This window comes from Cephus cinctus, unplaced genomic scaffold, assembly GCF_000341935.2.
Source record: "Cephus cinctus unplaced genomic scaffold, Ccin1 Ccin1_scaffold0230, whole genome shotgun sequence".
Lineage (NCBI taxonomy): Eukaryota > Metazoa > Arthropoda > Insecta > Hymenoptera > Cephidae > Cephus > Cephus cinctus.
This window is the reverse complement of record NW_014332946.1, coordinates 24,605-50,041: the sequence shown is the minus strand read 5'-3', so window position 1 is coordinate 50,041 and position 25,437 is coordinate 24,605. Positions and strand designations below refer to the sequence as shown.

Here is a 25,437-nt window from a genome sequence, read left to right as displayed (position 1 = left end):
CTGCTTACAGTAACAAACAAAAACAGAAATTGAATAAATTACTTATACATATTTGATCAATTGCTTTTATGTATTTTTTTCCGTTAGGAGAGAGTTGTATTGACTGAAAAACAAACGAATTTTATCTTAATTAATGTTATCGATAACTCTTAAGAATTTTTTTGAAAAATGTTGATCACTTCTTTTTTTAAAAAACGGTACAGCTGATCAGGCTATTTATTCACTAGCAATAGATGGCAGATTAAATGGTTTTATTTTATTCGATATCGTCTTTCGATTGACACTGGTCTCCTATACTGGTGTAGACGTTGGAAATTTTCGTAAATTTTGTATAAAATTAATTTATGAATTCCAACAGAACTTGTTCTTATTTATTCATTTGTTAGGCAATGTAAGTATTGATTTATAATATGGAGAATACTTACAAGGTTATCTTAGTAAGACAAACCCAATCCCGATTCCTTCGAATTACGAAATCGGGCAGCATCTATCAATACGTAATGATCATTAATAGTGAGGATCACAACGAGAAATCGAATGGTACAAGTCTGCCAGCGCATTTGCTTGCCAGAGTATAGATGTTTGATGATTACAATTGCCTTAAAACCAGTTTCCACCGGTAATAGCTGGTTTCTTGGTTCTACTTTCACCTTATTCCTTAGCGAACCCTTTACTTAAACCAAAGGTTATGGCTTCATTGTCTGTTACGATAATATGAATAATGGTGACAACTGTCATGCATATATTATTTTAAATTTGAGTGCCGTGCAACAAAAGTAATTACAGGAATAAATTGAATTCTTTGACAGATGCAATTAAAGTGTCCTTCTTTAGCTTTCGAGGAATACGTTCAGAACGGTAATAATTTACCGGTGGCGTTACCTTAATTGTTATAGAGGAACTAGTTTCAAAATAATCTCGAAATATGACTGTGTGATGGCGCTGTACGATAAATAACGATAATTTCTGTTCGCATTTGAATTTTCTCTTGTAACGAACTTCCGTAGAAGTAATTGATTAACGAGAAATTTTTATAATTTGGATTAAGATGAACGCCATAATGCGATTCGACGAAACTAAGCACAACGGTATTATTCTGATTTCATAATTAAAAATTTTTTCTACTGAATTTATAACCAGCAACGTCACTTGCTTATAGCCTTCCAAAAAATCGTGGCAAGGTTCTTGATTCTTGATTTGTGGATATTAATGAAACTCAGACGTGTTTTTAAGGCGTGCCTTAAATTATTATTACCAGCTGTTGAAATATTGTGCGTTCTGGGAGTAGGAGCTTGTAAGTTTTTATGCAACGAGTATAAAGCTATTTCATTATTATAGATGGTACTGTACAGTATACAGTTTACAGGTATACTCTTTGCATATACATTGATGCAGATAAAGGTAGACGTTCCTGCATATAGCGAGGGTTACAATCACGGAAAGATAAAACCTCTGCGAGAAAATTTACTTAGCTTGACAGATGCATCGAGAATTGACGCCTCGCGTATGAAGAAAGAATTTATATTGCTGAAGAATCAAGCGCAGAGTCTGGAGATAATGTTGCGCAAAATGGTCTGACTTTTGACATTTGATTATCTAAAACAAATCTAAAGTTATTTCTTTTCAGAAATCAAAATTTAGAAGCCTTCAAATACATAACGAAGTTAAAGGTAAAGAGGTAATTCAAATTTTGACAATGTTTCTTATATAAAAATATATTTTTCTAATAAAAGAGGACTTGGCGGATTTCGCATCTGAAGCAGCTGGTGCATCGATTTTGGATACTCCGGATACACAATCCTTTTATGAACCAGCTCAAAGCCAAATAACTCTCTTTGGAATTCCATTATGGAGTGCCAGTTACTTCACTCCACGAAAAATCATTCAGGTTTATGCTTATCCTTGAAAGTAATGTAGTCTCACGGTTATTTTATGATCTGGATTTCTGTCATAGCCTTGGACCCAACCTGGGGAATGTTGGGCATTTCATGGATCCAAAGGAAAAGTAGAAATTGCATTAGCATATCCTGCAATAATTGGAAGAGTAACTTTGGAACATATTCCAGCATCAGTTTCTCTAACAGGGAAAATAGATTCAGCTCCTAAAGCATTTAATCTCTTGGTAAGGCAAATAATATATGTATGATTATAACAATAGGTGACTACTAGTGCCTTATTTTCAATTTTATGTTCCATGCTAGGGAAAGTCCCAAGATGGTTATATACTAATTGATAAGTTTGTTTACAACATTCGTGGCTCACCTTCGCAGACATTTCAAGTTAACGTATGTGAATTTAATGTCAGGAAATGTATTTCTAATGTATAAATAGCTTTACTTCCGCAACTGGTTATAGAATAAGGATGTGCACAAGGTGCCTTTTAACAAAGTAATGCTGGAGATCTTATCAAATTGGGGACATCCAGAGTATACCTGTATTTACAGATTTAGAGTTCATGGAAGGATATTCCAGAAATCGGATAGGATGGGACAAGCATATAAGTATCTGAAGACATATTAATGCGTAGAAAACAATTTTGTCAAGGAATAAATAAACGGTTGTTAAAGTTTAGCTCACTTTATTACAATTGTACAAAGTGCAGTCATCTCGTGGTAGTCACAAGGATGATGACATTTACCATGTTTCGTTGGTAGCACCACCCCAACTTTGGGCAGCGGTGGTAGCAGGCGTGGTTGGAGCCCATTCCTCAGGATCCTGAAAGGAATATACATATATATTTTTGTTACATTTTTAATAAAGAAAGGATATCGTCATGAAGATTAATTGTGACGTATAGGAAACCTTACCTGAGCAGCCCAGTCCACATTTGCTGGACGAGGATAAGTAGCAGGAGGAGCAGCTTCTTCTGTAGGGATTGCAGGAGCAACAGGTTGAACTACATCATCACCCCAGTTTTCGGCAGGAGGGGCACCTGGAACTTCGTTATTCCAAGCAACCTCGGCTACTGGTGCAGGTTCGGGAGCTGCAGTGAATTCCTTAGGTGGTGGAGCTATTTCCTTAGCTGCCTGTTCTTCCTTCTCAGCCTGCATTATGAATGTTTAATTAAATAAAAGAGAAATTTTAAGATAAACCTTTAGTAATAAGAACGATCAGTTCAGCAAAGATTAAGCCATATGTACCAACAGATTTTTAATTCTGGACATGAGTGTATCATCATAGTATTTAAATTCATCGTAATTAAGTAAGTGATGCAAGTGAAAAATTATATTAGAATACAATGCGCAATACGAACCTCATCAGGATCTCTGTGGAAGAACAAGTCAACGACTACGTCCCATTTGGTCTCACGTGCAATGGATCCACGAAGACGAAGAACCTCACGAGCTAGCAGCCACCACATTAAACCAATGCTATGTGGGTTCTTGTTGTTGCTTGGAATCGCAATGTCGACGAAACGTAGAGGCGAATCAGTATTGCAAAATGCGATTACTGGAATGTTCACATAACTAGCTTCTGTGATGGGTTGATGGTCAGTAGCTGGATCAGTGACAATAAGAAGTCTGGGTTCACGGAAGGCAGCCTACAAAATCAAATTAATTACATTAATTCTTCTACTTTAAATATTGAAGCAACAGGAATTAAATAAAAGCATGAATCAGCAAAGATTAAGCCATATGTACCAACATAGAATAATTCTGGACATAGTTGTCACATCATATCAATAGATTAACATATTCAAATAAGATAATACAAATTGCAAAACTCATACCTGGATCTGATTGGTAAAGGCACCAGGAGTGAAACGTCCAGCAATGGGAGTAGCACCAGTGTGTGCAGCAAATTTCAGCACAGCCCTTTGGCCATACGATCTACAACTGATTACAAACACCTCGCTGGGATGCTCAATAGCAACAATTGCACGAGCAGCAAGCAATAACTTTTCCCAAGTGTGACGAAGGTTGATAATATTCACCCCAGCACCTAGCATTAACATTCGATCATTAAATACCAAACTCTCAACACTGTAAATTCCACAATTTGCAAAGAACTTACCATCAACGCGACGCTTGTAAACATACTGCTCCATTTGGAAATTAACATTCTCGCTACCCAAATGGGTGCAAGCCGCCAACATTTTGGTAACGTCATCCTCTTTGAGGGCTAAGACGTCTAAACCTCCTGACATCTTAACGTTGTGGTTGAATTACGAGTCAACCTATAAAACAAATTATCATTATATCTCTACTCACTCCATAAAAATTAGTACAAAAGTATTAAGTCTAAAATTAAAAAAGTACAGTAAAACGGATACAGTAATGCAAGCATGGTAGCAAGCTACAGTGCTTACCACGTGTGTTGAGTGAAACATATAACAAACTATAAGTATAATATACAAATCTATAATAAAATGAATATATATTTTCATTCTTTATATGTATAGTAATACATTTTACTTAATTACAGGATCTTAGGCGTGCTTTATATCAAGAAATATTGAAAAATTGAAGAGCAGTCTTACGTGTAGCAATGCCACTAGGAGTTCCTCTGTCGGAAAGGAAGTAGACCCTATATTTACTCGCTCAGTACGGCGCTGAAAAACTGGAAATCTATTATTAACTTTATGTTTAATAATCAATTATAATGTGAATGTTGAGGTACGCAAATAATCAAACAATTGTTTTCATTATTTTTTACGCACACTTTATTTACAATTTAAACAAATATAATATACTTTTATAGATATATAGTAAGCGGATATGCACTAGTCAACAAATAACTGTGCATCAAGGATAGTCATTGGTATAGCAAGATGCGCTATTGGCTGTTGAATAGGGAGTACATTTTGTAACCCAATGAAACGCTTATTTCGACTAATTGTAGCAACTACTGCGCGAATATCAATTTACAGAGGGATTTTTAAATAATTTTACTCTTCAAGAAGTCAAAAAATTAATTATGTTAATTTTGTAGATTACAGTAGCTAAATTTTGTTTAATCTATATAATTACTGTTATTAAAGATAGGATTTCAAATATATAATTACTGTTACGCTACGTAATACGTATGTATATTTTTTTATAATCGGATAGTTCAAAATAAAAAATTTGAGTTACTCTTAGACGGATAAAATAAAGATTTATTAATATAATGTAAAATGTATTTTAGGCTTCTTCAAATCGAACCTAACCTACGAAAGGATAAAACGAACATAACCTACGGAACACAAGCTGCCTGGTGTTTACCAATAATAAATTTCTGCTTGTCAATAGATTTATCTAATAAATTTATTCAAGTATCGTGTGTAAATAAATACTTCTTATTTTAGCGTAAAAAATAATATAATTCCAAACTATAGTAGTTTATCCAAAATGATATAAAAAATGTATCCAGCAAATCACAAAACAGTTTTCGTGTTAGATCATACACCCTATTTTGGTATTTCTACGGAAAGTCCATTAGAATTTGATTGCCTAAAAACTCGGGGTCAAAATCTTATACCATTAGCTCCAATATGCAAGTCCCTATGGACTACAAGCGTGGAATCTTCAATGGAGTACTGTCGTATAGTTTGGGATTTATTTCCCACAGGGAAATTGGTAAGAATTTACATTTCTCTAAATCCCCTGTTTAATAAAAAAGAATATATATCATTTTTATTCTTAGGTAAGATTTGTAGTCAGCGACCATGCTGCTCACATATTGAATACCTGGAGTGCATCACAGCAAAATTTATCACATGTGAGTCACAAACAAAATAGCAGTTAACAGTCATAAATTATTTATGGTTTATAAACTATATATTATGTCTTAGATAATGAATGGAATGGCCATTATTGGAGTACCTCCAAGAACTCATCAGCCTGGAGTTGACTTCTCTGTGATACATGGATTGCGTGTGGCGATAGAGGCTTTAACAGAGAGTTCAGAAATCCAACATGAAAAAAGAACTTCGCTAACAGAAAATGCTACCAAACTTTTAAATAGTGGCAGAGTTATATGTATTACTAGTGCCAGAGACGATATTAATATGAAGAGCTTAGAAAACATATTTTTAAATCAACTAACACAGCAGAACAAAATAGCCTTAACCTCGGATCAGTAACTATTTCATCTATCATACATGTTATAGAAATAATGTTTCTATTATAAAACTACATTTCTGTTTCAGCTTGATACCAGTGCATCACTGTCATCTGGTAATCCTCAATATATTTCCTAATAACATCGAATCCCAAGTTACCAGTCAAAGTCCCAGAGAGGTTTGTAATTTGTTTACTCTTAATAATTTATAAATTATTTAACAAGAACAAGAATAAAATTATTACTAACCTTAAACACAAATAACAGGTATCGCCATTACTGACGATGGAAGTACATTCCATGAAGGCTCCCGCCTTACATTCTAAATTGTCTCATTTAATTCTATCCCATTATGACCTGGCCAGTACGACAGTCACAGGTATCCCCATGAAAGAAGAACAAAATGCCAGTTCATCTGCAAATTATGATGTGGAGATATTTCACTCATCAGCAGCACATTCAGCAATTTTAAAAGGTAATTCCGCAACATCAGAATTGAAAATAATATCATCCTTGAACTGAAATATGATTGTTTGCAGGAAATCCTCAAGACTCGGCATTGATAAAAACTTTCAGGAGATTCGAGGAAGGTTCTGAGTACGAAACTGTGACGTTAAAATGGTGTACGCCAAGAGGATGCAGTGCATGTGAAATGCAAAACTGCACAGCGATGCACAGAATCACACCTGTCGACGTAAACAGTAGACCATCCTCATGCCTAATCAACTTCCTATTGAACGGTAGATCTGTTATGTTAGAAATGGCCAGAAAAAGTGGTGGGAAAACGATATCACATCTCCTAGCTGCACACGGTGGTGAGATATTTATTCACACGTTATCCACGGCAAGAAGTGTGCTTGAGGATCCACCGTCTATCAGTGAAGGCTGTGGAGGACGCGTTACTGATTATCGTATAACAGTAAGGATTTATCCTCGAGAAAAATGATTAACTTATAAATTATTTAACATTTACTAATTATCTTATAAAATCTTACTCATCTCACAGGATTTTGGAACTCTCATGCGAAACAATGTCTTAGTGCCTTTAAAGAAAAATTCAAGTGATGAGGGAGAAGGTCCTGCAGCAAAAATGAGATCAAGGCTTGAACGTCATACTAAATACTGGCCCATCACAATATCAAATACTCTAATGTTTAATCTAAAACAAGTAAGATAACCAATATGCTAAAATAATTCTCAAGATGTAATCCCAAAACTAATACACTCTTTGTATCTGCAGCTGATAGATCCGTTACCAGAGTTAATGGTTAAAGATGACTTAACGAAGGAAGAGATAGTACAGTGCAAACAAATAATCTTTGCTCTCCTGCAACTTGAAGCAAAGCACGAGCCCCTACCATTGCCCAGCATAGGTGGTGGACGTGGTGGTAAAGGAGGAGTTCGTCGCGAGGAACATTACCGTCTTCTCTGGGGAGAGTTAGAAACATTTCTAAAAGGTCACGCAAACAATTCAGCCGCCCACGTCGAGGTGCTCAATTGTCTTTTAGAAGTTCGAAACAAGGACGACAAAGATAAAGTAGAGCTGGACCAAGCATTACGGGAATTGGACGGGTTAGTTTAAGTCCAAATTCAAATAATTATCTCTCCAACGTCTCTTTAGCATCAAACAATAATTATCTCTCTCTACAGATTAGGAAAGGAAGACATAACAGCCCGTGCAAGTGTAATCCGTGCCACAACAGATTCTCCCATGTCACCGCCACCATGTACCTCTGTGTCCCTTGGCAAACAATTACACAAGGGTAGTCTATACACTCCAAAGAGTCTCCTGGACATCTGGCTACAACGTAGCGCACCCAAGGAAAGGAAACCAGAGTTCCACGGTAGAATACAGTCGGACGGACCCAAGGCAAAGTTATACCCAAACCTTAAGGAACCTGGCAGGGAACCGCGAGAACCAATCCTAGAGGCTTAATTAAAAAAAGAACAAAAAAAATAAAATCCAATCATTTCAATCAATTGTACATAATGCAAGAGAATACATACATTCAAATATAACATTCCTATCAGCCTGTACATACACTCTCTACAAGAAGTAAAGTCGGTGCAGCAATCTATATACTATACTATTGATTTCCATCCGAAGCTAACTTATCAGAAGCGTCTGAGCCGAAGATACATTGACCCCGGAGAGTCGTTGTATAGCGTGCCTGTCTCGAGGAATGCCCACGCCAGTCTACTAATCGATGAAAGGGAAGGAAGGAACTAAGTCGAGAGAGAAGGAAGGTATACTATATAATATAATGCGAGCACGTTGGTAAAAGTAGTGGGGATGTGCCAGAAAGTACAAGTGTATGACGTAACGGTTCATTCATCCGGGGACAGACGATATCCCGGTCAATGGTATATAGATGCGTATATGTATACATAATACATTAACTTATATGTATAATATACGTGCTTGTGTAAATATGCGTATATACAAACACACGTATAAAGAGCTACGTTTTAAATACAGGATAATCCAAATGTTCGTGCGGCGTCTGAGTAGATGTATTTTACACTCAAGCTTGTAACTTCATGACACAAGTATTACTATTGTTTGTTATGTCTCTTCCGAGACTGCGTGTCTTGGCGCGGGTCTGTAATTAATTATTTACAAGGCTGTCCGTTATCGTCGAAGCCAATGACATTTGCAATATGAATCAAGTATGCTACTTAGGTTGAAGTTCTGGGGCAGACATAAACGAGGTACAGTTATTCTTTTAAAGAATATAAATTAGTGGAAATGACAATTTCATTTTTTATCAGTATTGAGTTTTAGTTTTGATAATCCTGAACACTTGGTTTCTCATGAAATAGAATTAAAAATGTATAAAAGGGGGAAAGATTGATTTTCCGATAATGTCTTTACTATTTTAGTGTAAAGTTTCATAACGTCATTGTTCAGGTTTCTGATATTGGATAGTGCAGTGCTGGATATCGACCGACCTGGGTAATCGTGTCCGTCGGGTTTATGTTTTATAATTTAGTGGCCAGCTTTACTTCTAGAAACTCTTATATGCCTGCAGTGATCGTCATAGAGGGTACAGAGCGAACGGATATTTTACTGTAATGAATCCTCAACGTTTATTCTCTTCAGTGTTGAGATCTTTTAAAAATAAATATTGAAATATCTCGTATAAATATAACAGACCTAATAGAACCATTTTCCTGGAGTTTTCAAAACTTATGGAAATACAGTAACACAGGATAGCTGTGTGTCCCAGCAGGATTTTCATTTTCGCATCTGTAAAGCCCCCTAAAGGCCATTTAGGGGTTCGGCTTCAGTACGGTTCTGTACGGACCAGCAGAAAATGGTAAGGTTTCACGTTAGAAGGGAGACTTTGAAAAAGTGCGTTTCCGTAGCAGCTGCGCATACGAAACTAAACGCTATACGAGGGTACGAAGAGGGAAGCCAGCTAGTGTATACTATGAGGGTAGATTGAAAGGCGACAAAGGGAACCTCTGACCCTCGGGTTACCCTGGACTACCCGTAGAGAGAGGGAGAAAGCCATACAACCGTGGCATAGTACAGTACGTATAGACTCTACCTAGAAACCAGTCCTGGTACAGCAGCTTGTCAATGGAATACGTTAAAACACACCTAAAAAATTCAGACTTCACTGGTAGAAGCTTTTGCTCCAGTAGAAAGAACCTAAGTCCCTGCTGGAAATAGCCTCACTGAAAATTTCATGACAAACATAAGCCACTCCACTAGGTATGAAACGTGGAATATTGTTAATAAAATTATTTCAACTTGCTCATAAGCATAAGGAAAACTTACCCAATCCTATGTACATACAATGTAATTCATACATTACTCATATTGACATCCTAAGTACCCTGCGTAACACATGTTGCTCAGTACTCTGAAACTACCTGTGAAGGAAGGGTGATTATGTAGGTCAGAGACTCTGGATGGATCGAGGTAGAAAGTCAAAGGTAACACTAGGTATGGTACGTACATATAGAGAAGTGGGAATGTATAAGGGTGGCTACGTCGAACGCCCCCACAGCACATTCTACGCCATAATGTTTACACATATATATACAGCATATACTATATCTATACAGTCACATCGTTGACCTTGTGTTTTGTATACATTATTCTCTCTCGCTTACTCCTTCTCCGGCTATCCTTTCGTCGTGACGTCCGGAGATGGGAGACGGCGGCGGCATTACACCCGCGATCCCGTAACCCAGGGAATTCCCCCATCGTCCCCTCCTCAGACCAACCAGTTGTTCCGTCTGTGACGTAACGGGCTATCACACGAGCTGTCGGTGTTTTGTATGTATCACTCTCTCCCGGCTGGTCTCCTTGTCCAGGAATTCCCAGCAGCCTCCCGCGGCCATCTTGCCCATAAGCAGGAGGTAAAGTTGTATGGTGAAGGAGTGACGTAACAGGCTATCGTACCATCCATCCTCTATACATATATATACATATAATACTAGCTTCATGTAAGAGATAGAAAACAAAGAAGATAAATAGCTAATAAAGAATACACACTCTTACTAAAGACCTCCTTACCTCCTAACCTACGAATACACCGATATCCCAACCCTACCCAACTCTCTTCCTCGAGAGTCACTACTCGAATGAGCATTTATGCTACGAAGGTCGTTGTACAGACATTACTAGGTCACTAATCTTCTCCCTCCACTTAAAACAGGCATGCTTTCCCCTTCTGCTTAGCGTAGATCGTAACATAAGATTCACTGCTTTAGTTAGTCTATTATTTATGTCTCTCTATTTTACAAATGCTGTATTAATTTCTAACGGACTCCTTCCTCCCTACTCCTACGCCGTCAACCAATTACGTACTCAAAGTACTATTCGTTCAGCCAATCAGAATTCAGTCTCAGTGACATACCTTTCGTCTTGTATGAGATACCGATGTTTATTTCTCTTATTAATCTTTATTTTATACTGTTTTTAATTAGACCATCGATTTATTAGTCTTCAAGAAGATCTTTATTGTTAATAGTGCAAGGATTTCGTCTAGAAATACTGGGGTTGCTAGAGAGGCGTATTTTAGGGTTACATAGAGCTCGCGTATGTAATGGCATATTTTTGTAACCACGTCCACTTAGGTGTAAGTATGCGTTCAAGCCAAATTTATGAATTTGGTGTGTATATACATAGCGATGATAAGCTATTAACGGATACCGTGCTGTATCTACGTGCCTTGAGAGAATTCATATACGTTTATATCCAAGGTCACTTTCCAATGTAATTTTAGAATCTGTGATCTAAATAAAGCCTCGTTGATGGTTACGGATTATTCTTGTGTTCGACTAATGCGACTGGTATTTACTTAGCCTGAATACATCGGACTCGTTCTATTTAGGTTTGTATATTATTTCAGTTGAATATTAGTAGTTGTATTATTACAAGTATAACCTATGTACATAAATTATTATTCCTCGTTATGCTTTTCTCTCTTGACAGATCTGGAAAATATGTCTGTCGCACATAACCTATACGCACGAATGCTCAGTGATAAATTGTCTAGCTATCTTTTGTCTCGTTCAGAAAGAAATTACTGTCTTCCCAGATAATTCCCAGGGGAAACGTGCTTCCCTAGTTGTATCGTGTATCGATTTTGGTCTCCTTGTAGAAGACGTCAATAAGGTGTACTCGCCGTCCTATGTATTTAAAAGCAGGAAACGTCAACGTTGACGCTACCGGCATTTTTTTGCGATATTAAGAATTTATTTACTTTTTTTTCTTCAAAAGTAATACCTTCTCAATATGTTTTTAGGACTACTTTAGGTATAAATCGTCTACACTTGGGATCATGTATTTTTATTTATTTTTTAAATAATCATCCACTACATTAATGTTCACTCTGATAATTACAATCATCTTTACCCAATCGAAAACTGACAAAGGTTAAATCATCCTTGCGGTTGATCCCGACGTCAACGTTATCATCGTCGTGGTCATTATCATTATCGTATCATTTTATTCTCGTAGTCAATTAATTCTTGTCGGGGTCGTCGTTCACCCTTACAAATAATGACAATCGACATTTTTATCATTAATAGACGATCTTCGCAGTAATCCTGGCATTTTGGAAAATCATTAGTTGTCAAAGAAATATCTCATACACTCCTCTCTCTCTTGCACTCTTGTTCATTTTCGCACTCTCTCTCTCTCTCTCAGTAGCTACATACACGTCGTCAATCTTACCCATTATTACCATAATAATAAAGATTAAAATAACTCCGTACAACCAATAATTATATTAAATACAGCTAGTAACATTCGAAACTAAAAATCGCCGTGAATCGGTGTTGCTACCTCGCATTTAATTGTTTCTCCATTTATTTTAAAACTCATGTTCTTTTTTTTCCATCTATATTTTTTGTTAATTACTTTTTTGCTCTTTCCTTTCGTTAAGGCCATAAGTGAAATATCTAAGTTTACAATATTCAGCGCTACGTAGTGTATATAAATTGTTCCAGGATCCTATATGAGGTACAATATGCAGAAGTCTTTTTTTTTCATGAACTATGTAAATCGTCTATGTCGACCATTTTACTTTTTCATTTTCCCGCGACTTCCATCGTATCCACAAACCTTTTTTTTCTTCTTTGCCGTTCTAGTTTTCTTTTTTCTCGCTTCATTTAACTCCCAGTCATTCCTATCGCACTCACGCACACTTGTTTTCCCTTTTTCTCTCTCTCTCTCTCTCTCTCTCTCTCTCTCTCTCTCTCTCTCTCTCTCTCTCAGACAAAAACAATCCCAGTCTTCTCATTCGCTCTAAAACACCCGGACACATCGATTCGTCACACTTCCAGCCCTACGAAGCTTTGTCTTGTTCCTTTCGCTCGTGGCAGTGCGTCTTCGCGAATTTCTCATAATTACTAAATATAAGATTGTTAATGAGTTCCTATCCCGAATCGGATATCGACCGGCCATTATATTCATCATTTAAACTAGTCACCGCGTCCCTTTCGCGAATAAGCCGTAAATTGTGTTGGAAAAAGAAATTCAAAAACATACCAATCGAAGCATTCCTAAACCTCTTTGTCCCCTATTTATTAACAAAACGGCATTTCTATATTTTCTTGCGTTTTGCCTGTCCAGGCGTAGTGAATCTTTAATAAGAAAAATTGCATGCAGAGAATACGTCGTGCAATGTCTTTTTTTTTAACATTGCATAAGCCGTCCTTCAGCTTGAATTTTTACTCGCATATCCAAACATACGTATATTCGTATACCGCCTGCACTTCTCTCTCACTCTCTCTCTCTCTCTCTCGTGACAATACATCATCCACTCGTATCTCATGACTGCACTACAAATGTAAACGTCAGATAAAATATAAAAAATAGCAATGTCTCGACACTGTAAGCACTAACGTGAATGTAAAACCTTACGAAGGATGTCTTTCCTTGTAATATTCCTGTATATATTTTCTAACCGTTTTACGACATCTTTTTTTAGCCTCCTGATCGTCGCCCGCCCTATGTCAGAAGTTAATAATAAAATACGCACGTCGATAAGTGATCGACCGGTTCGTCGCCCTCGACGCCCATGGTTATCAGGACTGCAATTTTGGTACATTCTTAACCTCAAATATGCAAATACACTTAAGGTCACAATCTTATGCACACACTCACTGTCCCGCTTTAATTAATTATATTTTAATTGCAGCTCTCTCTCTCTCTCTCTCTACAAGGTTTCGGACGTGCATTTGAACCTTGATCGGCTAATACCGGAAATTGGATACACATATTATATGGGTATATGGATACGCTTTCCGCAGTTTACTTCGCGTCCTAACCTAAAACGGCGTTTTCCATTAGGATTTGAAAACGATTGGAAACACAATTCAGGACTCATTGTTAGTCTATTGTAAGTGCAGAATTTACAGTTGCCTCAGAGACCATAGGCTAATTAATTTAGATAAAGCACTGCCTATTTTATGCTTTATCTATTTCCTTCTACATGTATGTTTGTATTATATATATGTATACGTATATGACACGTCTATTGTACGCGGGTCTGTAACCGTATGCAATAATCATAACGTAATTCGTTTATCAAGTTTGAAATAGAAAGAGTCTAGCGTAATTACGTAAAAAGCTCAATCCGCCTGTTACTATTTTGTATTTATAATCCAATTAATCAATAAAAAATTTGATCTACATATACATATAGGGGGACTGGCACATCCTTTCGTCATCCAGAGTCATAAGGATTACTGAAGATTTGAATTTGTGAATTTCAATCGTAAATCCCTGAAGGATGATGGGGAAAGCTGAGATGAAATTTTGCACGGATGAAAACGGGGCTGGGTAGTGAGGGGGGTGGAAATTGATTTTGAATCGTTAAACTCCGCGTGGAATTGCAAATGTACGGAGAATTAATTATTCCTGCGAGAAAGAGAGAGAGAGAGATAGAGGCGACAAAAATGGCGGAAATAGAGGAAATGTACCGGTCACTTTAATTTCATCTTTTTTTACTTTTCCTATGTTTGACCATTTTTTGTAGTCACGTTATCGCCGGTACGCAAAAGTCCCTTTGCGTGACAGGGTGGTAATTTTTCTTTCTTGACGAGCGAGATAACTCGCGAAGCGATAAAAGCAAAGTTAAGGAAACAAAGAAAGAAGAAAGATAACTCATTAAAATTATTTTGGATTTCGGTATGTAAGCGCGTATCTATATATTATCGCGTGTTTACATATATGTACACGCGTTAACGTACATATAGGTAATCACGCGAATGTCTACGCATATAATACATAATTTCACGTTATTACAGCAGGTTCGATTTTTACAGTTTTATTGTGTCATTCAACAGCTGCACTATACAGTTTCGTAGTCAAATTACCACTACTCCTTAATTAATCTAGTTCTTACAAAATGTGCCCTAAGGTCTAAGTCGAGGGAAAAAAGAAATGGAAAAAAATAACGAGAGTGGGCAAATTTTGGGTATCGGACGAAGAGAAGACGAAAAAATTGTATACGTAAAAAAAAATTAAGGAGAAAGAGAGAGAGAGAGAGAAAATGTATAAAATTCTCTTCGTACGAGTAGGAACATCTGGCCGATGCCATTGTTACTGTAGAAAATTTGTATTTCTTAAAAAAAAAAAAAACAAAAAAAAAACAATTTTTTTCACCCTTAATTTTTATCTGTTCAAGCAAAATTTACAGGAATTATTAATATCGATTGCAATTTTGATTTGCTATCGAACACAAACATAAAATTTGTATTTTCGATGGACCATGGATTTTACGTAAATCCATGTAATACCATACGTCTACTAGCTTCCTGTTAATTTCCTCTTTCTATTACCTCCGCTACCGTCATCCTAATCCCTCCTTACATTCCCTTCTGCTGCAGTTACGTAATTCCTTCAGCTCCCGAACTTTCCTCCTATTTAATTGATTGGCAGCGAGTCCTTCCATTACTTTTTTTTCTCTTTTCTTCCTTCTGCTTCGCAATCACGTAAAACGGCCAGCAGGTTTATCGACATCCGTATTGTAACAGCATATATATATATATATATGTATATGTATGTAATAGTAACTGTGGCGAAGTTTAGTGACGCTGTGCGACGATAACGATAGCATTTATTGATTAAGTGGCAAATTAAATCACAATATAATAATGATAAGCTGTCTATAACATTTACAGCGATGCGCCGACTTTCGCGCTAATGGCTCGTTGTCAATTCTCTCTCTGTCTCCCTCTTTCTCGTTTTCTCTGCACTCTACGCTCTCTCTCTCGCACTCATTCGCTAATCGAGAACGAGCGTAACTTTTAAAATAAGTCTCGTAAGTCATATAAACAGATAAACGCCGGTTCGATAGACTTTTATTTTTTTTTTCACGACACGCGGAGGAGAAGGAGGATACGACTAAAAAGAGAAACTCAAAAGAACAATCTTCAGACGCAAGTATTTAAATCGGTCCTTTTTTTCTCTCACCTTTACGATGATTTCCATTGTAGGTAAATGTCAATCATACGGAACGACAGCCGTCGAGGCTATTACGAATAAGAGAAATAAACGTGTCCACCTGGCGGCGAATCTTGGCGACGATGCATGCGGAGACGGTAAACAAGCTAATGGCGATTTCACAGTCGCGACTGCAAGCGACAATACCAAAAGTTCGTGAATCGAGATAAAAAGGAGAGAGAGGAGAAGAAAGACACTTTTTGCTTGTATGCGACTAGGTAATTCATTAATTCGCAACAGCCTTGCGTATATTAAATCTGGAATGTTTCTTTTTCTTTGCTTTTTTTTTTCAATTTTAAAAAATTTATCATCGCATAATTTTACTCGTGTATTTCGGCCCGGCGATTATAAAACAGAAGCACGAGAATGGAAATTGAGTGAAAAGCCCAAGAAAGTGATAAAAAGGATGCTGTCGTGGTGGAGAACGATAATGATAATAATTAATAATAATAAAATGGCTACCGATTACCCCAATCGTCGCTCTAGCTCAATCGTTGACGCTGAAACGCGATATCGAATAAATTAGACGGTAAATAAATATAAATGATTATTATTATTATTATTACAAAAGTACACGCGATCGAGGATTCCTTCGATGATCAATGGATATCCTGTCCGATATCTTTACGCTTGCTTGAATTATTTAATTTTATTTTGATCAGATGCGTATGACGATCTACTAAGTTTGGAACAAGGATTTGACGTTAACATATAAAATTTCAATCAACTCTCCTAATCCTAATCAAGCACGTGCTATCATCGATCAATATAATTTTCCATCTCTCTCTGTCTCTTAGTCTTTTACTATCAATGACTTTCATTCGCACCTGATTTGTTTTTAAATTTCGGCTATAAGCATTCACTCCTGTATACTAATTCAGTCATACACTCGATTCCATTAATTTTCATTAAACACCTTTTGCCCTCGTGTTAATTTTTTTCCTTCTTTCTTTAACTCTCATTACTTTTATCGTTATTACAGTCGTTATGCAAAAATACTAGTTAAATTACCTGTACAGTAAATCTTGACGCGAATACGTAGAAACTACGTGCCGTCATTGCCATCCCTTTCGCCATTAGGGTCGGACAGGTGTCGATCTCGTATAAATAATTAATCATTTCTCGAAATTCGATAGTTGTTTTAATTGTTCAGGAAAAAAAAAAAATAGAAATTAACCATTGAAAATCATCAGCCGGTATTAATCCCTTCCTTCTCTTTGCTCTTCGATACATCTTCCCAAGTCATTTCACGTAACGCATTTTCTACGCTGTCGTTGTAATCTCTCTCTCTCTTTCTTTCTTTTTTTCCGATTTTTATTATTATTATTTCTTTCTAAACTTTACTTACAAGGTATTTGGTTTGCTCCATGCATCACTCCGACATGCAGTTTTCTTTAGGTATATAAATTATGGTAATGATTCGGTATAATTATTATTTAATATTTATCGTTATTAATTAATATAATAAATGTTATCGTTAGGGTTCAGCTTTCGTCACGCTTGTCCTGTTGCTGGTCACGGGTTCCTGTACTCTCTTAGACGCAATAGTGGGTCGACCTTTTTCGGCACTGTGGTCGCGTTAAAGGAAGGAAAAAAAAATATACGTCCGTTTTTTTTTACATCCATCCTCGTTTTACTCGTTAGTTACCGATATTTTCCTCGATTCTCTCGCACTTCTCTGATGGTTCTGCTCGGTTAAAAAATATCTCTTCCTGATAAAGAATCGATTATTCATAATTATTCGTACTGAAGATGATTTTCTGTATTCAGTAGAGACTAGCGCGAAGGTTAAGCTATATGATAATACTTGTGACGAGTTTAAGAAAAACGAGGGTCTGCAGTTGATTTAACACGAATGGGATGTGGGTGCTCGGGTATCGGCGAAAATTTAGAGAAAAGAAGTAAACAAAAATGAAGTATTAATAATTAGCGACCTCGATGCATTTTCATTCTCGTGGGCCTCGTCGCCCGTCAATATAAATTCGCCGTTGAGAACGCGATATAGAATCGAAGGGCAGCCCCAAAGTAGCCGAACGGAGAAAATAAAAATGATTGTATAAAAAAAAAAAAGAAGAAAAGAAAAAAAAAGAGAGAGAACAAAGATGGAGTGGAAAAAAGTCCATGTGTATATAATATACATTTGTCGAAAGTCACGTGGAATTAATACCAACATGAATTTCGCAACGTGTCGCGAATTATTATACGACTCTGAAGAAAGGGCACGACCGAAATTTCAGAGAAAGGAGACAGGCCGGTGTAAGCGTTCGCAAAGAAGAGACAAATTGCTTCCTTATCCTTTAATCTTTCACACTTTCAGTACTTGAGATTGCACTCTTGCACTTTCAATCCATTCCCCTATCATACCCTCGCGCTATTTTCCATCCGTGCATGCCGCACTCGATCTGTCACCTTCTCCTTTTCTTTCTGCCTTACGAACCATACCAATCCTTAAATCTTCATCTCGATCACCTAAGTTCCCTCTCGCGTTTGCATTCGCTCAGTGATTCTCGCTCGATCTGTCTCTCTATCTCCCATTCGCTCCGGCATTCAGGCAAATATCTCGAGGACGAGCGCGGGCGACGTGCGCGACGAGGTTAGAATTAACAGTTGGTTTGTCCATGGACGCGACCCGTAGGAGTTTACCGGCAGCTAGAAGCGCCTCGCCCTGATGACGGCGAGGTTGGCGGCTGACACGAGTGGGGTGACAGGGTTTATGAGGGATCGGCTAAGGGGTCACTTCTTGCTCTTTTTGGTCGGTGGCTCCTGGACGTCCTGCGAGTCCTCCGTATCCTCGCTGTCGGTTGGCCGAGTATTGCTTTCGTTCGTGGCCAACGAGTCATTTGTGTCTTCGCTTGCGGGCGCGACTGTTATGGGAGTCGCGGGCTTATCCAACGAATCTTCAGTGAACGATGTCGTGCTATTCTCGTCGATGGCGGCCGGGTCGATTGGTTCCTTGCCATTTGCGACTACGGTATCCTGATTGCTGTCGTCTGAGGGTTCGGTGGCCTCGCCATTGGTCGGAGGATGTGAATTCCCATTCTCGGTGGAGCCGGGAATCCCGTCCAGGAGTTCAGGCTTCAGCTCGGATGCTACGTAGTGAGTCCAGAGCGCCAGCTCGACTCTGTGGGGGCTCCAAGTCTTCCCATTGGACGCTGAAGTAACAATTTAGTTAGTATTCGAAAATTGTCCTCTCGATAATGCTGCTCCTCCTTCCCCAATAACGTAAATCTCAAGCTCATCTGCATCGCTATCTCTCGGATCACCGGTTTCAGGGTGGTGATCCAAACAGGCGAGGATACTTACTCTGTTTGTTGAGCCTCTCCACGGTATTCTGAATGTGCTGGACAAAGTTCAAATACTCCTTGGTAGTGTAATCGATACCCTCGATCTCAGGAATCGCCATGAGACACTCGTCAGCCATAAAGGGTGCATTCTCTGGGGATGCTGCGGCGAGCAGTGCCGATGCCATTGTGGTACCAACGCCCTTCAGATTCGACAGAGCCGTGATGGCCTGTTCGAGGTTCGGTAGCTTCTTGAACGCCTTCTTCGTCTCGGCCATCACGGCTCTTGGCGTGTTAACCTTCACCAAGTAGGACAGCTGCGGGTAGAACTTACCACGCTGAAAACGCAAAGCCACCGGATCAGAATTACGTATTTCTTCCCCCTTTTTATCCTTTTTCTTCGCTACTTACGGCATCGAATAAATCTACGTGCGTCTATCACGCGATCAAATGACCACTTACTATTTGCTTCCACTTCATCGTTTGCACCAGCTCCTCGTGATTGAGATGAGCGTCCTTGCCTCGCGCTTTGATCTTCTTTGGAAGCTCATTCTGATACCTTCAGACAGAAAATACAAGAAAAATTGCCTAAGTCCAGTGTCAAAACCCAAATACGTAAATAATTTAACATGTCAAGCGCACCGAACGAGACGCAAGCCATAAATGTGAACTCGCAATTTAAATGTCAATTTATATTTTTTTTATCTCTCATCGTTACAGGATGACACGAGGAATAGGTACGTCCATTTTGAGTCTCACCCTCGACACGCAACGCCACATAAACAGCCTTGACGCGTTTACGCGTTTCCACCGTAATCCGAGAGAACAGTCGCAGAGGGTAAAAAAAAAAGTTAAAATTGCAAGATAAAAAACTAATAAAACGTTTAAAACATCAACTACAAAAAAAGGCCAGATAGTAATCTCAGCTATAGGGGTTGATAAAAAAAAAAGTCGCTCAATTTTTCACTTCACACGTAACGCGACGCCATTGCTACCGATCGATCCTATCGGAATCATCCCCCGATATATTCGAACTAGATCGGAAAACGGCAATGCAAATCGAAAGAGGTTAATCCCTTATTATGGTACGGCTTAGTAACGTTCCGCGTTGCCTGCACATTCGTTGCACTCTGCACACCACGTAATTCAAAACGTTCCGAACGATTTAAAAGACAGTCCTACCTCACTGTTAATCGATACCAATCTGTGCCCAATATTATCTACAGATTTCGTACGGTCACACAAGTGTCGTGGAAGTAACGTGAAACTGCTGGCCTTAACACCGAATCAAGTAGTGTCACAAGAGTTTGACAAGGCGGGCGTCACGACGACGCTGCCAGCAGCCGGGACGGCACGTTGTTAGTTAGCACTGTAAAAACAACCTTGACACGAACAGGCTTTAATAGGAACTAAAAACAACGACGCGAGGCGTACCGGTCGATACGGAAGAGACGTTGCATTGATTTTTTTTACACGTGAAAGAGTGCGATACGGTGGCGGTTGTAGGGACGGAGAGAAGGAGAGTAGAGGATAAGATGGTAAGAAGGTAAACTCGGTTGGTAATTGAAATTTAATTGACGGGGATATTGAAAAATAAAAATTCGATCAGTCAGTTTACGCCTGGCGCCGTGCAACTTCGGTAGAGAATGAAAAGAGCCAGGAAAATGTACTTACTGCTTCCCCCCTTTACGAAGTTTCTTTCTTGTACCCCTAATTGAAACGCTAGTGAAAAACAATTATCCGGTTGAATTTAAAGGAGGACGAATGCCGGGGAAAATTTTTTGTGCCAGACTCTCGAGAAAGGATAAATAATGAATCTGAATACGACTCGTCGAACCTTAATGGCCGCGGTCTTGTGGAAAATCATCTTCCGGAAACCGCAAAGTTATTATTCGATTTTTGAAAGACGTTGACGCCGAGGACGCTCGCGACGAGTTGAACGCAAGAGGTAGAACGAGAGGGGGAGAGGGGACTTTACCGTCGAATTTAACGAAGCTTCAACCTGCCTTAATTAATTAAGGCAGACGTGACGCTGTGGAATGAAGCGGCGTCGCGCACTGAAAACAACGCCGTCACGGAGCTATTCTGTAACCGAGGTCTCGTAAATTATTTATTCTTCCTCGAATCGGCAAAAAAATAGACGTGTTCTAGATTCTTGGAATATCCCTGCTGGATTTACGTGTTGAGACAAATTTTGAATTTCTACGAACAAGCTAGACAGCCACTCGGCGTCGAGTACTTTAAAATGGCGAAGCAACGTCGGAATGCGTTACAGAGTCTCGTGTGTTGTCACATTGCTAGTGGGTACGTGTCATTGGATTGTTTTGTAAAAGTAAATTTTTATAGAGTACGATGCAAGGGAATGACTGATGATGTACACGAAAAATAATCTCGGTTGGAAAATATTCGATATCGTTCGATATTTCCTAAACTACACAGATGGCTTTAACGAGGTGGACATGACGCCGCAGGTCGACGTGCTTTTTGAAATTTGCAGAAGGAAAATAAAGCTAGGAACAACAGAAATCGTGTGGAATGGAATATAAACGTGACAATGGTGTTTCAATCCTGAAAGCTTCGCCGACGTTGCTAACAAATAAGCCCATAGCGTGACTAGAAAAAAGAAATAGGTTAAAAGCAGCGACAGCAACGAAGCGTACGTGACGCTGTGAAACGGAAGCCTCGTGGCGAAAACAGCGACGTCGACAATAAAACGTCCATAGAAATATTCGGAGAGTAAATAACTGCAGCGACGAATAATAAAAATCAGGATACTCTGAAAAGAGAGAAAGATAAAGAATATCGTAATATTAGAAGACAAAAAATAATGCCCAGTCGCGTTTCAGATCAACGATAACCGCCTGTCAAAAGATTAAAGACAAAACGCCACGAGTTCGGCTACCGCGTGGCGCCGAATTGCTTCAAGATTATTTACACACAATACTACTTTTAGTGTACAACTGAGATGGAACGACATACGATTGACCCTTACCAAAGTATAAGCTGTGTATCAGACAAAGTCGAATAAAAGAATATCTGAGAAGGGCGAAAGGAGTGCAGTTTGTATCCGTAGAAATCGCAAGAGCCACGTGACGGCGCGTGTATGGCCGTGGGTATTTTAACGAGGCAATAGAGAGCGTGGAGAGCAGACAGCTAAAGTGAAAGAGAATAAGGGCGAGTGCGCAAGTGAGAGGTAAAGAGTGACGGAGCGACAGGCGCGAGGATGGGAGGAAGAGAGTGAGAGAGGAAATGGGAATACGTGAAAGAGGCAGAGAGACAGTGTGGATCTAGCGGCGGGGACTCGGGACAATCGTTGATTGTAGCAATACGAGAGAGTAAATAGGCTGTCGGGTTGGGTCGGTCTCGAGGGGGCCAGAGCCCGGACGGAAAAGACACACCAGTGCGCTACGTGCTGGCAACTGGCGAGCCACGGGTTCATTGTCCGGTGCGAGAGGAAGCCCCTACGGGAAAGTGGGCACTATAGGAAGCATCGTTTATCACTTACCAGTTGTCCAATTTAATCAGTTCCTCAGGTTTCTTAGTCTTGCGATCTGCCTTGAGCCTCAGGGCCTGCGGATAGAGCTTGAGAACATGCTCGAACTGATTTGCGGTCCCCTCCGCGAAGAAAGTCGCTGTGTCTTTCACGGAAGCCATTGTGATAACTGTGTTTCGAGAAACGGCCGTGAGGGCGCAGTACGATCGTGCCGCGACGATCGCCGTACTTCTATTCTCTTCTCTCCTCACCTCCTGCACAATCTATTTTCTTTTTTTCTTTGCGGTGTCTCTTTCTTCGGCGCGTTTAAGATTATTCTTTGTATATAAGTCAAACTGTTAACAGTGGCTCGCACGTTTTTCAATCACGCGCGTCAAACTCGAACGATAAACTGTTGTTACGCCTCTGTGTCCCCCACGATATTCACTGTCGGTATAATACGTGGACTAGAGAACAGCCCACGCCACGCCAATACCCTCTAAAGAGTCTTTTGTATGTATATATAAGTATATATACTATATATTCAAGAATGAGGGAGAGTGTGAACTCTTCAACACGCGCGCCGATTCGAAACTAGACGCTAAAGCGACTAGTGGCTCTCCTCGTAGACGTCCTCGTCGTGGGTTGTCGTCGTCTTCGATACTCCTCCTCCTGCTTCCCCTCTTTCTTCTTCTATGATGGCAGGATCGCCAAGGAAAAACGGCACGAGCAACGGAATATATCTTCTCGACGATGGGCTCGGTATCGCGCGGCACCACAGAACCCGTACGTCGAGCACTTTGCGAAATTTCATGCGTTTCTGCCGAATTTCGAGGGAGCCCTCGCGTACCTCTGTTCGACTGTCCCGGGTGGGGAGCAACTCGCCAATAGGGGGCAGCACTGCTCGGCGTGTTTCTACCTCCCTACCCTGTCTCTGTCCCCGGCGCTCTATCCTTTCCTTTTCCCACACGAGCGTGAGTTCCCTCCTATATATTATGTATCCAAATTTCGAGCGTTTCTCGCCCTAACTCTCTTTCCAGGACAACGCGGGTGGACAGTGACGATTCTCAGGAGTAGAGAAAACGCCGTCAGAGAGCACAGAGTATCAGCTCCCTTTCTCTCGGTGACTCTTTATTTTCTGTTATTCCCAGGAAACTCTCTTCTCACCAGGAATTCAGTAACAACACCATCAAGACGGTACAAAGTCCTCGTGGTAACTCTCAGGGTGATTTTTTTCTCTTCCTTAAATCCTCTAGTACCGCACTGGTGCCGACCTTCGTTCGATCGTGCGCTATCGAGCATCGAAACACGTAGCCAGCCGGAACTCGTTGCTGCTGGTGCTGCTGTTACTCTGCGATGAGGAGGTCTTTACTCGTACAACGATCCCTTCCTCTCTGTATTTCTCAGATATATCACTGACTTCATTTACCCAGGCGACAACGTTTCCCGCAGCTGTGACCAACAGCGCTCTATAGAATGTGACAATGAACGTGAAAAATAAACTTCAGCAAGATCAAAGCAAGCTCAGCAGACGTCAGTAAACTCGATATACATCGAACACGACTTATTTCCTTTCTCGCTTCTCTCCAACGCGGATTTTAAACTCCTCCCAGTTGTCCTGCCTCGACGTAAAGCTTTCGAATTCGTTAAGGATCTCCCGCGCCCCTTGTCACAACGCGATTCGCTAACGCTCCAAGCGTAGCGGGAGCGCACTTTATTATTATATATCCTGATGTATAAACGCTCGGCTCGAACGGGAACACCGAGTCTCTATTCGAACGAAGTTTATTTTCTCGTATGTTGACCGTAGTGAAACGGGCGACCGACTGAGGGCAGCGCCTTCGCCAGCTTCTCCTGGTATCCCCACCACAATGGTGCGCGCTCACGCAACCCGTCCTTCCCAAGCTTCCTCAACGTATTGCACTTTATTATGTATGATCTACGACGGATTTCGCAGTCTCTAAGGCCCACGATAATATACTAAAAGTCCCTTTCTATCCACCTTCGGGCCCTTATCTCTCTGCTTACAAAATTATATACTGGATATTTTATTTTAGAGGGGGGACCGCGCGCGTTCACTCGATCGCACTGGGTCGCCCGACTGGAAATCGATGCTAAGGCTGGGAGGCGCACCAGTACCGTACCCGAGCGTCGGCTGGCACTCACAGTCCTCTCTGAGCGTCGGTGTGACGCTGTGTGCGACGACGCTATCCATATATGTGTGAGATTGTATGCTGCGTATCTCTATAGAAGGTTGCGCGCGCATGTGCTCGTGTCGATAAAGACTGTGTTAGAGCCTGGCCTCAGTCGTGTATGCGACGTGGTACGTAGTGGTGGCGTGAGATCTCGGCTCGCTGAGCGCTCGTTTGCTAACGCTGCCTTCGCTCGCCCTGCCCACGACCACCACTACTGGCATCCTTGCCACCATCACCGCTGCCCTACCCTTCCACCGACATCTACCATCGGTACTACCACTAGGTGATCCTGACTCTGAGTCGGCTGGACTGACGGGGAAGTATCCAATGTTTCTGGTAACTTTCCGACTTTGAGTACTGGGTCCTGAAAGGCATTTCCCGAAGGTATAAAGCACTTTGGGAGTAATCCAGGTTATATCTGGATTATAACTGAGCAATACATGTAGTAATAACCACGGTACAACCTTGCTAAAA

The 25,437-nt window shown here is 39.9% G+C and overlaps 4 protein-coding genes and 1 long non-coding RNA gene across 7 annotated transcripts; 2 read left to right on the top strand and 3 right to left on the bottom strand.

Moving 5' to 3' along the window:
• The first annotated feature begins 943 nt into the window (after nt 1–943).
• On the top strand, nt 944–2,571 carry LOC107265655 (SUN domain-containing protein 2). Of its 2 annotated transcripts, XM_015735343.2 has the most exons (8): nt 944–1,088; nt 1,160–1,294; nt 1,367–1,572; nt 1,628–1,670; nt 1,734–1,888; nt 1,955–2,122; nt 2,202–2,285; nt 2,356–2,571. In XM_015735343.2, exons 1-8 carry the CDS (start codon nt 1,049–1,051, stop codon nt 2,518–2,520), a joined length of 996 nt encoding a protein of 331 aa, XP_015590829.1. In that variant the 5' UTR covers nt 944–1,048; the 3' UTR covers nt 2,521–2,571. The 2 variants fall into 2 exon arrangements, with proteins under 2 accessions (XP_015590829.1, XP_015590831.1); XM_015735345.2 differs by lacking the exon at nt 1,734–1,888 and having other exon boundaries at nt 1,628–1,678.
• On the bottom strand, nt 2,562–4,568 carry LOC107265656 (40S ribosomal protein SA). The gene is made up of 6 exons (XM_015735346.2): nt 4,481–4,568; nt 4,015–4,177; nt 3,731–3,942; nt 3,254–3,541; nt 2,808–3,044; nt 2,562–2,715 (listed from the first exon to the last, which is right to left on the bottom strand). Exons 2-6 carry the CDS (start codon nt 4,145–4,147, stop codon nt 2,635–2,637), a joined length of 951 nt encoding a protein of 316 aa, XP_015590832.1. The 5' UTR covers nt 4,148–4,177; nt 4,481–4,568; the 3' UTR covers nt 2,562–2,634.
• A 103-nt stretch (nt 4,569–4,671) lies between these two features.
• LOC107265654 (integrator complex subunit 13) lies at nt 4,672–8,120 on the top strand. Of its 2 annotated transcripts, XM_015735341.2 has the most exons (10): nt 4,672–5,023; nt 5,128–5,558; nt 5,626–5,700; nt 5,774–6,060; nt 6,131–6,221; nt 6,310–6,517; nt 6,582–6,961; nt 7,049–7,210; nt 7,283–7,614; nt 7,693–8,120. In XM_015735341.2, the coding sequence occupies exons 2-10, from the start codon at nt 5,343–5,345 to the stop codon at nt 7,976–7,978; spliced, it is 2,037 nt and encodes a 678-aa protein (XP_015590827.1). In that variant the 5' UTR covers nt 4,672–5,023; nt 5,128–5,342; the 3' UTR covers nt 7,979–8,120. The 2 variants fall into 2 exon arrangements, with proteins under 2 accessions (XP_015590827.1, XP_015590828.1); XM_015735342.2 differs by lacking the exon at nt 4,672–5,023 and having other exon boundaries at nt 5,066–5,558.
• A 643-nt stretch (nt 8,121–8,763) lies between these two features.
• LOC107265657 lies at nt 8,764–11,435 on the bottom strand. The gene is made up of 2 exons (XR_003059174.1): nt 10,574–11,435; nt 8,764–10,469 (listed from the first exon to the last, which is right to left on the bottom strand). It is a non-coding gene; the product is annotated as an uncharacterized LOC107265657 (long non-coding RNA).
• A 1,769-nt stretch (nt 11,436–13,204) lies between these two features.
• LOC107265649 lies at nt 13,205–24,923 on the bottom strand. Its single transcript, XM_015735337.2, has 4 exons — nt 22,802–24,923; nt 19,759–19,855; nt 19,319–19,634; nt 13,205–19,167 (listed from the first exon to the last, which is right to left on the bottom strand). The coding sequence occupies exons 1-4, from the start codon at nt 22,948–22,950 to the stop codon at nt 18,749–18,751; spliced, it is 981 nt and encodes a 326-aa protein (XP_015590823.1). The 5' UTR covers nt 22,951–24,923; the 3' UTR covers nt 13,205–18,748.
• Nucleotides 24,924–25,437: the final 514 nt, after the last annotated feature.

Excerpts from the sequence above, each read along its gene's own strand:
- LOC107265656 (XM_015735346.2), bottom strand. The coding sequence starts at position 4,147 with ATGTCAGGAGGTTTAGACGTCTTAGCCCTCAAAGAGGATGACGTTACC. Across the intron at positions 3,943-4,014 it reads TTACAAGCGTCGCGTTGATG|GTGCTGGGGTGAATATTATC; the intron begins GTAAGTTCTTTG and ends TGTTAATGCTAG. Across the intron at positions 2,716-2,807 it reads ATGTGGACTGGGCTGCTCAG|GATCCTGAGGAATGGGCTCC; the intron begins GTAAGGTTTCCT and ends TATTCCTTTCAG.
- LOC107265654 (XM_015735341.2), top strand. The coding sequence starts at position 5,343 with ATGTATCCAGCAAATCACAAAACAGTTTTCGTGTTAGATCATACACCC. Across the intron at positions 5,559-5,625 it reads TATTTCCCACAGGGAAATTG|GTAAGATTTGTAGTCAGCGA; the intron begins GTAAGAATTTAC and ends TTTTATTCTTAG. Across the intron at positions 6,222-6,309 it reads CCAGTCAAAGTCCCAGAGAG|GTATCGCCATTACTGACGAT; the intron begins GTTTGTAATTTG and ends CACAAATAACAG.
- LOC107265649 (XM_015735337.2), bottom strand. The coding sequence starts at position 22,950 with ATGGCTTCCGTGAAAGACACAGCGACTTTCTTCGCGGAGGGGACCGCA. Across the intron at positions 19,856-22,801 it reads CTGATTAAATTGGACAACTG|GTATCAGAATGAGCTTCCAA; the intron begins GTAAGTGATAAA and ends TTCTGTCTGAAG. Across the intron at positions 19,168-19,318 it reads GGAGAGGCTCAACAAACAGA|CGTCCAATGGGAAGACTTGG; the intron begins GTAAGTATCCTC and ends TTGTTACTTCAG.
- LOC107265655 (XM_015735343.2), top strand. The coding sequence starts at position 1,049 with ATGAACGCCATAATGCGATTCGACGAAACTAAGCACAACG. Across the intron at positions 1,295-1,366 it reads CGTTCTGGGAGTAGGAGCTT|GTATACTCTTTGCATATACA; the intron begins GTAAGTTTTTAT and ends TACAGTTTACAG. Across the intron at positions 1,671-1,733 it reads AATACATAACGAAGTTAAAG|AGGACTTGGCGGATTTCGCA; the intron begins GTAAAGAGGTAA and ends TTCTAATAAAAG.